Source organism: Geotrypetes seraphini, chromosome 7 (genome assembly GCF_902459505.1).
Source record: "Geotrypetes seraphini chromosome 7, aGeoSer1.1, whole genome shotgun sequence".
Taxonomy (NCBI): domain Eukaryota; kingdom Metazoa; phylum Chordata; class Amphibia; order Gymnophiona; family Dermophiidae; genus Geotrypetes; species Geotrypetes seraphini.
This window is the reverse complement of record NC_047090.1, coordinates 134,673,914-134,689,627: the sequence shown is the minus strand read 5'-3', so window position 1 is coordinate 134,689,627 and position 15,714 is coordinate 134,673,914. Positions and strand designations below refer to the sequence as shown.

The window sequence follows — 15,714 nt, the reverse complement described above, 5'->3', positions numbered from 1 at the left end:
GATATTCTTGTTTATCAACTCTCTGAGATAGGCATCAACTCCACAGTCCTAGATTGGTTCTCTAAATTCCTCCGCTCTCGTTCTTACATTGTTAACATGAAAGGCTCCTCATCTTCCCCTTGGAAACGAATTGTGGAGTCCCACAAGGCTCTCCACTATCTCCTATCCTTTTCAGTATCTATATGTCCTCCCTAAAACTCCTCCACTTATCCCCCCTTGAAACAATTTACACTTATGCAGACGACATCCTCGTTCTCCTCGAGACCGATTCGAACCTCACCGACCTGTCTAAGAACATATCTTCTTGTATAGTTAACCTACAATCCTGGGCCCACACTGTGCAAATGAAATTGAACGAGTCCAAAACAAGACTTCTTTGGCTCGGCCTAAAACTAGACCACCTACCCACCTCCATCCCACTACCCTCTGGCTCCTCTCTGCAGCTTGAGTTCTCGAGCAAGGTCTTGGGCGTCATCATTGATTCCACATTGTCCTTTAATGACCACCTCCAATCCTTGGTAAAAAAATGCTTTTTCAGCCTTCACATGCTGAGGAAAGTTAGATCCTGCTTCCATCAAAAACATTTTACCCTCCTTGTCCAATCCATCATCCTTTCCAGATTGGACTACTGCAACTCTATCTACTTAAGCCTAAGAAAAACCTCCTCAGACTCCAACGGATCCAGAATGCCGCGGCCAAGCTCATCTTCGCTAAAAGTAAATTTGACCATGTCTCCCTGCTCCTGGCCAAACTCCACTGGCTTCCGATAATCGCCAGGGTCCACTATAAATGCGCCTGTTTAGCTTTCAAAATCCTACACGGTATCCTCCCTCCCTTTATCCCTCTTTCTTGGAATTCCTCAAACCCTAATACCACAAGATCCTCCCACAAATTAAAACTATCCTTCCCCTCGCTAAAAGGCATTTCCCACAAAGGAAAGCTAGGGACCTCCCTCCACTTCAAAATCACTGAGCTCTGGAACAACCTTACCTCCCCTCTTCAGAACTTGAGCTCTCTCCAAGTTTTCCGCAAGCATCTGAAAACCTGGCTCTTCTCAAAAAATGTAACTCTCCCTCCAAATTAGGAATCAAGGAAACTCTTTCATCTTGACATCCCAAGTCCTCTAAATTTTCTTCACACTTCTACCTCCAACCTCTGTTTGTAGTTCCTTCCTATTTCTTCTACTGTAAACCGCATCGAGCTCTACAAACGTGGAGATGATGCAGTATACAAACCTAAGGATTAGATTAGATTAGACTTATCTGTCTTGATTTTCCTAGCAAAAAACTTGCTGCGGTATTTTGTACTGTTTGGATTTATTTGATCATGCACTTTGGTAGACCCAGTAAGGTTGCATTGCAGTAATCGAGGATTGTGAGTACCAGGGCCAGCTCTGAAAATCCACTTGTAGAACTGGCTGTTTAGAGTTGTTTTTGAGTGATATGTTTACCCAGCATTTGAACATATAACTTGAGTGTTGTCATTGATGATACAAGTTTTTGACCCACCCTCTTCCCTTTCTTGGTCGTATAATTGTTGGTTGATACTGCTACCGTGCTTTTGAAATATTGACCACCCCTCCCCCCCAAGTATCATTTTTAAGCAAAGTGTTCTGGATGGCTGGAAGATAAATCTTTCTGATATCCTTCTTATTTGGGATAAATGTATTTGTGTTTGTGAAAACTATTGAAGTTATGTACATTCAGGTATAGTACACTTGCCCAAGATCATGACAGCTATGATAGAATTTGAACCAGTTTCCCCTGGTTCTCAGCCCACAGCTCTAACCATTAGGCTACTCAAATGACATACCGAAAATAAGAGTTCTTTGACAAAGGCAAAAAAAAATCTGCAATATACAAGTGAGGTATTATAGAAAGTCCAGTATCTTGTCAACACTTACTTTGCCCACATTCTATAAAAGAGAATAATATATTTTTTCTTGTTGAAATGAATTTTTTTAATAAATAGTTGGTACACTGAATATAAAGTACTTTATGGGGATTTGAAAAGGTATGGTTCAGTCAATTTATGCCAAGGAAAGGAGGGATAGGGGAGATATTCAGATGTTCAGATACTTGAAAGGTATTAACATAGAACAAAATATTTTCCATAGAAAGAAAAATAGTAAAACCAGAGAGCGTAATTTGAGGTTGAAGGGTGGTAGACTCAAGAGTAATGTTAGAAAATTCTTCTTTACGGAGAGGGTGGTTGATGCATGGAATGTGCTCCCGAGGGTGGTGGTGAAGAGGAAAACAGTGACCAGAGTTCAAACAAGTGTGGGATGAACACAGAGGATCTCGAATCAGAAAATAATGGGTATATATTGAAAGAACTAAGGCCAATACTGGGCAGACTTGCACAGTCTGTGTCCTGTATATGGACATTCAGTTGAGGATGGGCTGGGGAGGGCTTCAATGGCTGGGATGGTTTAGATGGGCTGGAGTGAGCTTTGACAGAGACTCCAGTAGATAGAACATAAGCATACTACCAGACAGAGCTCTGGATTTCTGGCCCAGAAATATCTAAGAAAAAGGACCTTTTAAATTAAATGATTAATTTATAGAGCATGTATAGTTGGGCAGACTGAATGGACCATTCAGGTATTTATCTGCCGTCATTTACTATGTTACTTTTAATTGAATGTTCTTGTCATCTCAGAAGAGTATAAAAAGCCATTTTTAAAGCTGTATCATCAGAGAGGTACCAAAGAAAGAAAGAAAAGTGAATCCCCTGTAGGCTGAATGTTGATTCCAGAAGAAATTCTGAAATTTCTTGCTTAGCCAACTTAGATGATCTCAGGTATTATAGTAAGTGCCAAAGCAGAAATAAGAGAGTAGTAATAATAACTTTATTTTTATATACCGCAATACCACAAACAGTTCAGAGCGGTTTACAAAAAAAGAGACTGCATACAAACAGCGATGTTACAGAAAGCAATTCAAAGATACATCAACAGAATATGAAATTATACAAGTTTATCAAAGAGATAAGTTTTTACTGTTTTTCTAAAGATTTGTTAAGAAAATGCATTTGAGATAAACTCACTTAGGCATTTATTCCATTTGCCTGAAATGATAATGTCCTATCTAGGAACTTCTTGTAGATACAACCCTTCAAAGATGGAAAGGAGAACAGATGGGCACTACATGTACGACTAGTAATACCAGCAAAATCAAAATGGTAGGAGAGATAGATTGGAGCTGAATCTGCTAAAGTTTTAAAACAGAGACAAGCAAACTTAAAGATAGCCCTGGCTTCCACAGATAGCCAATGTAATTTTTTATAATAGGGGCTAACATGATAAGTTTTTTCAGGCCGAAAATAAGACAGACTGCTGCATTTTGAACAATGCTTAGTTGTTTGATAGTTTTCTTAAAAGATCCTAGATATACAATATTGCAGTAATCTAAAATATTTAGAATGAAGGACTGGACCAATAGTCTAAAATAATGTTTGATGGCATGAAGTTTCCATAATGTGAAAAGCATTTTTTAACCTGAGAATTGGTGTGATCTTCAAAAGTGAGATAACAATTCAAGATAACACCAACAGGAGAAAAATAAGCAGAAGTATTTTGGGACTAGCCATTCAGTTAAACTTTATACACTGAAACTCTCTAATTTTTATTTGTTTTGTTTTCAATTGGATAACCTACAGAGCAGTTTGTTTGGTAAGAAATTCTAATTAAAAATGAGAAACATCTGGCAAAAATGTAAATTAATGTTTCAGTGTGAATAAGAATGCTTTTTTCTTCCCATATGGCATGCATGATGAATCTAATGTGCATGTAATAACACCGTACAGTATAGGCTTGGATACTGCTGCTTAAACATGCTTTCTTGCTGTGGGTTTATATAATGCATATCTTTTGTTAACTCTATTCATGCTTATTCTCCTGTCTGTGGCTAACTTCTCTAGAATTCTGTGATTGGAACTAGCAGAGAAGAGGGCACTTCTCTGTCTGATGTAGTTGAAGGTAGAGCAATTTTTTCTCAATATATTGTGTTAGCATGATAAAATCTCATTTCTCTTAAAATATAATTTAATTGGGTTTACAACAGTCTATTCATTTTCACTTTGAGTCACTATTCTTTATTTTTAACTATTAAAATAGGCAACTAAAATACAATTCACTTACATAACAGCATGAAAACTATGGATTCATTGAAACCTCTACTGATTCAAAGGCAAAGATAAGTGTATTCCACTTAAAATGACAAAACCTTTTTTTCCCCACAGAAATAAGTAATTATTCTGAGTTTCATAGGTTCCTGGAAATGGATAGTGGCTCCAAAATCTCATTCATCCCATTTTCTTTTTTGTTATGAATTAGTTTTTCTTTGTGTGCTTTAATTCGATCTTGAACTGTCATCAAGCTGCATGCTTTACACTCACGGTGTTCATTTGGCTGTCATGTTTCATTTTTGGTTGTGATTCATAGTGAAAACCATATGCTTTCTTTCCAAATTGGAGAATATACAGTTCCTTCTTAAAAGCGAGTATTTTGCCTCCTGAACCAAACTAGAGGAGGTTTTTAGAATTTACTGTGTTCTATATTTGTTGTGGTACTTCAATAACCATCCCTAGGCCACAAATGTAGTGTGATAGATCTTGTCTAGTTTGCTTTATCATGCAGAAAGTTTAGAACTACCGTAGATGAATAGTTAAAAGTTCTGTTCTAAAAAAAATATATTAAACATGAAGCAGTCAGTGGCAGGAAGGAAACTGCCTTGTTTGCAGTGAACCGTAGAAATTCTATATATAGACCATGTCCTGTAGTTCTGTTATTGCTGTCTGTGTGCCTTAAAATCTGGCAGGCAAGATGTAACATTTTAACAGTTGTCTAGTACTCAGATTGAAGAAATCTATTTGTCCCTTTACTCCCGGTTAGCTGATCTATCCATGAGTACCCCAAACCATCCAACATATCTAATTTTGTTACAAATCTGCAAAAGCACTGCTGCTAAAGGTTCTGTACTGGGACCGGCACTATTTAACTTATTTATAAATGATTTTGAAATTGGAACGACAAGTGAGGTGATTAAATTTGCAGATGACACTAAACTGTTAAAAGTTGTTAAAATGCATGCAAATTGTGAAGAATTGCAGGCAGACCTTAGGAAATTGGAAGATGAAATTTAATATGGACAAATGCAAAGTGATGCACATTGGGAAGAATAGCCCTAATCACAGTTACCAGATGCTAGGGCCCAACTTGGGGGTTAGTGCCCAAGAAAAGGATCTGGGTGTCGTAAACAATACGATGAAACCTTCTGCTCAATTTTGGTGGCAGCCAAAAAACCAAACAGGATGCTAGGAATTATTAAAAAAGGGATGGTTAACAAGGGATGGTTAAATGTTATAATGCCCCTGAATTGCTCCATGGTGCAACCTCACCTGGAGTATTGTGTTCAGTTCTGGTCTTCTTATCTCAAGAAAGATATAGAGGCACTAGAAAGATTCAAAGAAGAGGGACCAAGATGATAAAGGGGATGGAACAAGTCTCGTATGAGTAAAGATAAAAAGGTTAGGGCTCTTCAGTTTGGAAAAGAGACGGCTGAGGGGAGATATGATTGAAATCTACAAAATCCTGAGTGGAGTAGAATGGGTACAAGTGGATTGATTTCTCACTTCGTCAAAAATTACAAAGACTATGGGACACTCAATGAAGTTACAGGGAAATACTTTTAAAAACAATAAGAGGAAATATTTTTTCATTTGGAGAATAGTTAAGCTCTGGAACGCATTGTCAGACGTTGTGGTAAGAACGGAGAGCATAGCTGGTTTTAAGAAAGGTTTGGACGACTTCTTGGAGGAAACGTCCATAGTCTGTTGTTGAGAGAGACATGGGGGAAGCCACTTCTTGCCCTTGATCGGTAGCATGGAATGTTGATACTCCTTGGGTTTTGGCCAGGTACTAGGGACCTGGATTGGGCCACTGAGAACAGGCTGCTGGACTTGATTGACCATTGGTCTGACCCAGTAAGGCTATTCTTATGTTCTTATGTTATAAAGACAGGAATGATGTTTAGATTAGCTAGATTATTCAGTAGCTTGAGTCACAAAGTAAGTACAAGAGGGTTTCTGTTTCTATACTGAACCATATAGTTTCAAAATTTGTTAGATACTAGCACATATGATTTTAAGTACAGTAGCTATTTCCCTACCCTACAGGGCTTAGCCTAAGTTGTATACCTGAGGCAATGGAGAATGATGCTGCTTGCCTAAGGTCACAGAGCATTAGTAGGAGTAAGATTTTAATTCTTACTGTCCTGGTTTTGAGCTCCCTGATTTAACCACTGGGTGGCTGCTCTGAGAAACAAACTCCCCCTTCCCCCACCCTCCTAGTAGTTAGGATAATTAGAACAAGGTCATGATATATGACTCCAAGGCAGTGGCGTACCTAGGGTATGTGGCACCCGGGGCCCATCATTTTTTGACACCCCCTCCCCCCCCCCCTCATGTAAAATTTTTTTTTTTTTTTTTTTTTTTTGCAATAACCATGAAATGGAATAAATGGTCAGAATAGAAACAGGCAGTGAAAATTTTCTTTTTTTTTTTTTTTTTTTTTTCCAAAGTATTTTTATTGAGAATGGCAAAAGGTCCAGACAAGCAACCATGGTCTGTACAGAAACTTATACATTATCAAAAAGAACACAGAATGAGAGTAACAGCAACAACAAGCATGAACAAGCCTCTCCCAAGAGAAAATTGCCAATGAGAGGCATAGCAATACACAACAAAAGGCCAAAACTTGGGGCAAGCAAACAAATCCCACCCCAGAACCCACAAGAATAATAAGCCGGACTAGACCCTCAGCCATATTTTATAATGAAAAAAACCCCCACAAGCAACAACACCCAGACCGCTCACCAGACACACCAATCCGCACAACAAGCACCCAAGAAACACCCAGCCACCACCCAGACAAAACTACCAGACACACCTACCCCACCAAGCCCAGACCCAACCCCCCCTCCCCAGAGAGTGCAAGCGCAAAGTGGACCGTGAAAAGGGCAGCTGCAGAAGTGGAAAGCCCCAGATAAGTAGGTTAGCTAAAGAAAGCCCACAGATAGAAGAAATCAGGATAACAGAAGTTCCAACAAATGCTCCCACAGAAAATTTTCTTTTATTGAACCTCATTTATGTAACCATTATTCCAAACATAACATAACATAAATTATGTCTGAATTGTCATGACATCAGAAGTACATATGGAGTAGTTGCAGGTGATGCTTGGGACAGTTCTGATTATGTTAGTTTGGTTTTATGTGTTTTTTTAATAGAAGGGTTTTTATTTCTTTTTTTAAGGTTTTGTAGTTTGTGGTCGAGGTCAATAGGTTGTAGAGTTGGGGGTCAAGTGTTGCAGCTCGAATGGCTAGGAGGTTGTCGAACAGTTTTTTTTCTTTTGACGTTTTTGGTTGGAGGGTGTGTGAATGGTGCGTGAGTTCTCCTATGTCTGTTTGAAGTGGATTGAATTATTTAGCTGAAGAAATTAGTTACCCCCCCCCCATTCCACACACATTAATTCTCTTCCATTTTTGTTCCCATTATAAAAAAACACTGATAAGTTCCCAGGAAAAAAATACATTAAAATAAGAAGTGAAAACAAAGGCCCCTACAGATGAGAACATAACATAAGAATAGCCTAACTGGGTCACACCAATGGTCCATCATGCCCAGTAGCCCATTCTCATGGTAGCCAATAGTGCTGTCCGATTCAGAGAAAAATATTTCATTCGATCCGATTCACCCTGTTGAATCGATTTTTCGATTAGATTCACTGTTAATGACACCGCTTTTTAAGTTTAAACAAAGTATAACAATAAATTTCACAACAACAATAAATTTCACAAAGTACTTAAAAAAAAAAAAAATCACATTTTTCCATTAAAGCAGTTCTGGAGACATTTGCTTGAACAGTCTTTTTTCCCAGTCCATAAGCAAGCAATATGAAAAAGATTTCCTTAATTATCTACTCAAACATTTTTGCTATTTACTTTCATTGTACCTATACTATTATTCAGTAGAAAAAATGGACTTAACTGTGCAGGAAATGAATCTCCTCATACACCCACCATATAGTGCAAAAATGTGCAAAGGTCTGTTTTTTTCTTTCGATCACTACATAGCCTAATGCCACACAAGCAGCGCTGTTACAAACATATTCTGAAGGTCAATGCTAAGGTTGACAAAGTTTCCTTCCTTGGACCAGAAGGAGATACTGACAAACCACTGGAAGAGATTCTAAAACAACTACCCAGAAATAACACCCAAAGACCCACTCAGTGTGTGAACCAGTTGAGTGGAGTGGACTAACTGGGGGTGGAAATGGGCCCAGAGTTTGCTCAGCAGAATTTCCCAGACTACCTCTTCCTCTCAACACACTGACATGCTACCACCACCACCAACACTAGGAACACCTCACCGAGTATGCCAGCAATGCTTATAAACTTTATAAAACACATTATTATATTTTCTTATAAAGCATATATTTTAACTGAACTCAGCCTTGCCATTCACAAAAATAGAAAAGTTCCCATTTCAAGCTGTCTCATGTACACTTTTCAAATCTAACATATTGTAATCACAAAACAGAAAATAAAATTATTTTTTCTACCTTTTGTTCTCTGATCAATATTCAAATCTTGTTGGTCCCAGGCTCTTGTTGTCTTGCTTGCCAGGGTCTCCTTTCTCCGTGCTAACCATCCGTCTGCCATCTCTGTTCTCCCCTTCCGTTTCCCTTCCCTCTCCCGGAGATCTGGCATCTTTCCTTTTTTTTGTCTCCATCCACAGATTCACCTTTTCTCAACTCCCCACCACCCCAGGATCCACCATCTCTCCCTTTCTGTTCCCAACTATCCTCCTATCCAGTATCTCTATCCCCCCTCCACACCATCCCCTGTTTCCAAGTTCTCTCCCTTTCTGTTCCTTCCCTCCCTAAATCCCATTATGCACCATCTCTCTCCCACTCCTCTGTTTTTAGACCCATTATTTCTAACCCCCAAAGTCTGGCATATGCATGTATCTTTGAACCCCCCCTTCCCTCTCTCCCTCTGTGTACTTTTACACCAGGACCCCCCTCCCCCGAAGGTCTGTCCCCCCTCCGAAGGGCTACACCCCACCCCTGAAGACCTGCACCCCCCGAAGGACTTTACCTCCCACCCGAAGGTCTGTCCCCCTCTGAAGGCCTAAACCCCACCCCTGAAGGACTGCACCCCCCCCCCGAAGGCCTGCACTCCCTTGAAGGTCTGCACCCCCCCGAAGGCCTGTCCCCCCCTTGAAGGCCTGTCCCCCCTTTAAGGCCTGCCTGCCTGCCTTTCCCCCCCTTGAAGGCCTGTCTCCCCCTTGAAGGCCTGCACCCCCCTTGAAGGCCTGCACCCCCCCTTGAAGGCCTGCACCCCCCCTTGAAGGCCTGTCCCCCCCCTTGTAGGCCTGTCCCCCCCCCCTTGTAGGCCTGTCCCCCCCCTTGAAGGCCTGCCTGCCTTTCCCCCCTTGAAGGCCTGCACCCCCCTTGAAGGCCTGCACCCCCCCTTGAAGGCCTGCACCCCCCCTTGAAGGCCTGTCCCCCCCCTTGTAGGCCTGCCCCCCCCCCCTTGTAGGCCTGTCCCCCCCTTGAAGGCCTGCCTGCCTTTCCCCCCTTGAAGGCCTGCACCCCCTTGAAGGTCTGCCCCCCCCCAAAGGCCTACCCCCCCCCCCCGAAGGTCTGCACCCCCCTGAAGGCCTGCCTGCCCCCCTTGAATGTCTGCACCCCCCCCCCGAAGGCCTGTCCCCCCTTGAAGGCCTGCCTGCCTGCCTGTCACCCCCTCCCCCTTGAAAGCCTGCTTGCCTGCCCGCCCGCCCCACCCTGAAGGCCTGATGCCCCGACCCACCCCGAAGGACCGCTCGCCCCCCTGGCCTCCCCGCACCACCTATGAACAGCCGCAGCAGGATCGCGAAGTCAGCGTCGGGTACCAGCCCTAAGGGGGTGTTCCCGGCCTTGCCGTTCAGTCCCCCGCCACCCCCGAAGGACCGCTCGCCCCCCTGGCCTCCCCGCACCACCTATGAACAGCCGCAGCAGGATCGCGAAGTCAGCGTCAGCGATCCCTGCTGCTTCCTGCGCCACGGTCCCGCCCCTCCTCTGACGTCAGAGGAGGGGCGGGATCGCGTCGTAGGAAGCAGCGCAGGGATGCTGACGCTGACTTCGCGATCCTGCTGCGGCTGTTCATAGGTGGTGCGGGGAGGCCAGGGGGGCGAGCGGTCCTTCGGGGGTGGCGGGGGACTGAACGGCAAGGCCGGGAACACCCCCTTAGGGCTGGTACCCGGGGCGGCCCGCGCCCCCCCCCCCCCCCGCCCCCCCCCCTAGGTACGCCACTGCTCCAAGGGAGGGGGATGTAGAGTCGAGAGTAACATCAGAAAATATTTCACAGAGAATGTGACAAGAGAGGTATAGAGCAGCCTACCAGAGAGACATATATTAGGTGCTATAACAATAGCAAATACAAGAATCTGGGCAGACTAGATGTTCCCAGTGGTCCTTGTTATATGTATGTAGTATTTCTATTAGGAAGTATATTCCAACAGTAAGGATAATGGGAAAATAGTGACCTTGAGAGAGAGCATAATGACCAAGAAAATTGTATTGTGTGAAGTTGAAGGAAGAGGAAAATGGATGATCTCGTAAGGAGGGCAATAGTTTCTGTAAAACGGAACTGTTGATTTCATAAAGTAAATCTAGACTACTTTAAACACAGGAAACAGACCATTGCCATCAGTGACTGACAAGGAAATATTTCTGAAAGGATTTGTCTTGTACAGTACTTGTCTCTGAATTCATTGGTTTCTGGGAAAAAAAAACATCTGAAAATCTTTGGGCCAGATCTTCAGTGGCACTTATCCATTTAGAAGTGGATCCTATCCAAATAAATGCCGCTCATTAAAGCCATAACTGGATTTTCAGCAGCAATGTCTATACAATGCAACTAAAAATCTTCACCTACCACCTCAATATTATCTGGGTAGTGCCAGGGCAATCCAGGTGCTAAAAATTATCTGGGTAGAGCCAAGGCAGTGCTAAAAATTATCTCAGTGCTGTTGATGTTCAGTGCCAAATATTAGATGTATCCATATAACTTCTAGCAGGCTGTCTACATTCAGATATTTTGCACACCAGATATTTTATATAAAAACATAAGAATAGCCTTACTGGGTCAGAACAAAGGTCCATCAAGCCCAGTAGCCTGCTCTCATGGTGGCAAATCCAGGTTGCTAGTACCTGGCCAAAATCCAAGGAGTAGCAATATTCCAATACAGGGCAAGCAGTGGCTTCCCCCACGTCTTTCTCAATAATAGACTATGGACTTTTCCTCCAGAAACTTGCCCAAACCTTTCTTAAAACCAGCTACGCTCTTTTGCACTTTATCTTGGTATTGGCCAGTGTTGAATATACCAGTATAATTTTAAATGCCAGCCAGTAATTTCAAGCAGTGCCAATTGGGTTTAAATTTTGCACAAAACATAATATTGTACGATACTGTATCACAAGAATACTAATTGTAATAACAAAATATAAATGCAATGAAAATGTTATTAGTCAAGTGGTGGAAATACCACATGAAAAACCATTTATACTCAGTGGAGAAAAAGCCTCAACCCATCAACACTTTTCGGACGGCAACCCAATGAGTTTTTTAGCCAGTCCTGTTCTGTATCATAGGCAAAAAAACTCCACTAATTTTCCAAATAGGAAAAAACCACCACTGTGCACAGGGAACAAAGAAAAAGAACAAGACATACAGTTCACTTATCTTCATAGATGTTCACTCAGAACATTTCATGTTCCGTCCAGCGAGTTGATCTTCCTGCTATAGCAATTCTCATGCTGGACTGAAGAATCAGGAACTAGCTGTTACCACCAACAAGGCTCTTGTTTCGCCATTCAATGACTGCGTCAGGGAAGTTTGCGTTCTCTCCTGCTCTGTCCACACAAAGCTCAGAATGGTGCTTGGATTTAAACTACCGGTTTCATGACGTCATATCCGTTAGACTTCATTAGATCAAACAACTGATTTTCATTTCTAATAAAAAGCACACCATTCTAACTTCTGATTAAGTCCATTAGACCAAATGGTTTTAAGGAAAAAAATAGTGTATCCCCATGCAAGATCAGCTGTAACTCCATAAAATATTCTAAGAGTAGCCTTTTGTAACACCATGACTGTAAAACTGTAACCCATTCTGAGCTCTTTGGGGAGGACAAGATATAAATCCAAATAAATAAATATTGGGAGGGGTGATTATATTTTTAAGTAGGCTTATAGTGGAAAAAGTATTAGAATGTATGTGTTTTCCACTAAGATCTGGTCCCATTTGAGGGCAAATAAAGAGGTGAATTCCAAAACCTATTACATATGAAAATCTACTCTCTGGGTAAATGCAAGTTTTTAGTTTCCAGAATTCTAACGTAAGAATTATTTTCACTGAATATCATATGCCATATAATAAGGGCCTGATTCTGGAAACGGTGCCTGCTATGGTAGATGCTTGCAAAATGGGTACCTACTGCGTGTCAATCACTGGTAGGCACCACATCCAGAATCGCATCTATTTTTTGTACAGATGCCTTAAATGTAGGCCAGCATTTTACATGCCTACATTTAAGGCTTCTGACTGACACCTATGGAAACACCTATTGACGCCTAAGGCCACTTCCAGCATAAGTTTTGCCTACACTGGCCTTAGGTGTCCATAGGCGCTTCCGTAGGTGTGAGTCATACACCTACATTGTAGGCGTCATTTGCCGCATCGATTAAAAAATAAATAAATAAAAGTGCATCCCAATTGGTCCATTTGACGGTGGTAGAACACCTACAGTCAGGATGCTGTTTTGAGAATCAGGCCCTAAATGCCTCTTAGTGCAAATTTCACATATCCTACAGCTATCTGTAAAGGCAGTCTGCGTCTGGTATGAACTCATTTTTAAAGGAAATGTACTTAACAGGTTTTAGGCTTCACCGTTTCAAATACTGATGGCTACTTATGTTACTGCTATTATATCAGAGTTTTACTATAGTAGGCACACATATTTTATGTAATTTTTAATTAGTTAAGAAAAAGTTTGACAATTCTCATTGGTTATTAATCAGATGCTACACCCGAGCTCCACTGTGACGCCTAGTCAGTCTCCATATTCTCGAGAGCTCCAGCAGCAAACCTGTACCATGGTACCTTGGGAGCAATACCTGAAACTTCAACAACAATTACAGCAGGCAGAGAGGAGAAGTCAACATCTTCAGGAGGAATTGGAAAGCAGGCCTTTAGACACCAACATGCCACAGGTACAAACCCTTCTGTGGTATAGTCACTTAGCTAATGACTTTCATTTTTCAATTCCACCTACCAAGATCTTTTTCTCAGTTTATGCCAGTTTTTTCTTTAAATTTTTACTTTCTTGAAGACAGCAAAAGCATATATACCGCTACAAAAGGCAGATGTCTCCATCTTTGCTTTATATGGATATGCAGTGACATAGCCAGTAAAGTATCTTAGAAGCTATGTATTGATGACCTCTATTTGCTTGTATTTCTAGTGATGCAAGCATGTAACACAATGACAAAATGTCCATTCAGAATTTTGAATTTGGATGGCTTCGTCTTTATGGTACTTTGGGTCTCTAGCTTTACTTCTGCCATTAATAACTAATTATGGCAGTAACATATCTCTAAAAACCTGTGAAATGTCTTCACTGATCCTCTCTAATTTGTTGTTTGTGTGTGATGTTGCTTATCTGGTATCTAGTGTCTTATCACTTGTCTTTATCTAGTATATCTGCACTGTCCTTATTCCCCCTCACTTTTCGTTTCTTCTGTTTAGCAAGTAGTAAGTCTTGTTCAGTTGTCTAAAGGAAGAGCATGTTTGTAAATTAGCATCCTAATTGCCATATCAAAATGGATCTCCCTAACCTGTCACTAATGCATTTATTACCATTGCTTTATTAATTCAAAACAACAAGGGGGTTAGGTAGTCAACCAGGTTAGAGAGTACAAAGAATAAATGTTATGATCACGTTCCTTAGTTAGTAACATGGCAAGATGAAATAAAAAGAATATAGAATATTGACTTTTCACAGTAGTCTTAGAAGAATCAAAAAGTTATTTGCCTATTAATCATATAAAGACAACTGATCAAGCCAGCAGATAATGATAAACAACAATGTCTACATGGTCTTATCACAAAGTAAGAAGGCTTTACACCCCCAGTTAAGAGGCTAATATGAAGACTTGTGGTTAATACAGGATGTTTTGCAGGGTATGTCAGGTCTCCCCTTGCCTTGGTTAGATTTGCTGCATGTGGTGAAACTGGTTTAGCCTTTTGCTTTCTCTCCTTTGTGCTGTGGTGTGTTTTGGTGAAGGTTTATTAGTTAATTACTGTTTTAAAATCAACTTTGGGGTGAAGTATACCACTTGCCTTCTTTCTTTAGGCTTTGCTACCGGAGCAACGAGCAGTGCATGCAGATTCCTACAGGAGGATTGGGCGCCTCTGAAGGCTCAGCTGCTAATCAACTCATTACTTACACTAATCACTGAAACCTTAAAAACTGGCATAAGCTTGAAAAATGGTGGAAAAGAGAAACGAATGAGATGTACATTTTTTTTATAAAGCCTTTACAGTATTATCCTTATTTATGTAGAATAAAATATTTGTGTACAAAATTTGGAATAACTTTTTTTAATCATTGTATTTATTTTAAATTTTCATTTGTGGTGAGTTTATTTAATTGACAAGGATATAAATGATTTTCCTTTTGTAATGTACACTGTTTTAATGAAAGCAAATTTTATATAATGTATGTAGAAAAAATGAGCTTATTTATACTGAGTTTTGTAAAACCTGTATAATAGCTTTTGACATGAAAGAGGGCATTTTGATGTATATGTTAATAAAAAAAAACATTTTGAAGTAACTAGATAACTCTTATGCATCTTATTTAAATATAATAGCCTTTTATTGTAACATGCTATAATTTGCATTAAGTTTACCACTTAAGATTTACTAGTCTGGTAGGTGTTGATTAGGGGGTGAGGATTTTTGGGTGGCAGTTTTGTTTTTGTGTATATTTAGAGAGAAGTCTTAGATATAGGGCAGAAGCTTTTCCCATATTTATTGACTAAATAGCATTCAAGTGCAAGCCATGAAACTAAGCATTATAAATGCTAGTTGGCAAATATGGTGAAATTACCATCAGTTTAGTATAGTTAAATTGTTTTAGGTTGAACAATGTTGTGTTGAATTAAAGGTCTGATTGCCTATTTTATTCTAAAAATAACTTGAATCTTTTTTTTTTTTTTAATTAATCTTTAAAGACATACAGGAGGAATTAGGACACCCCATGAAAAATTCAGTTCTTTCTTTAAAAAATGTTCACATATTGATGTCAAATCCTTTTTTTAAATTTATCTCTGGAAAAGAAAGTGATGTAATTGCAGGTAAACAACAAAAAAATTTCCTTGATTTACTCACGAAACAAAAGATATCCACAAAAATGTATATTCTAACTGAGGAATAAATTAGGACACCCCCACATATCCTCCCACTTAAAGTGGCTCAAATCACACACAGGTATATCACATCAGGTGCACATGATTAGAACATTGTTACTCAGCATTTTGAAGGAGGTTTGCCCTCCTTAAACCTCAGACATTAGTTTAGTGTGCTCATGATTGCAGCGGTGAG

The 15,714-nt window shown here is 40.5% G+C and overlaps 1 protein-coding gene across 5 annotated transcripts in view; it reads left to right on the top strand.

Annotated features, from left to right (window-relative positions):
* NIN (ninein) overlaps positions 1–15,714 on the top strand; it is a 263,739-nt gene that overhangs the window by 224,696 nt on the left and 23,329 nt on the right. For 4 of the 5 annotated variants that reach the window (XM_033951534.1, XM_033951532.1, XM_033951530.1 and 1 more), the window contains one exon: positions 13,128–13,319. In XM_033951534.1, coding sequence (XP_033807425.1) covers positions 13,128–13,319 — 192 coding nt within the window. Of the gene's footprint in view, positions 1–13,127; positions 13,320–14,461; positions 14,941–15,714 lie in introns of those variants that run through there. The other variant, XM_033951533.1, reaches the window with a different exon arrangement.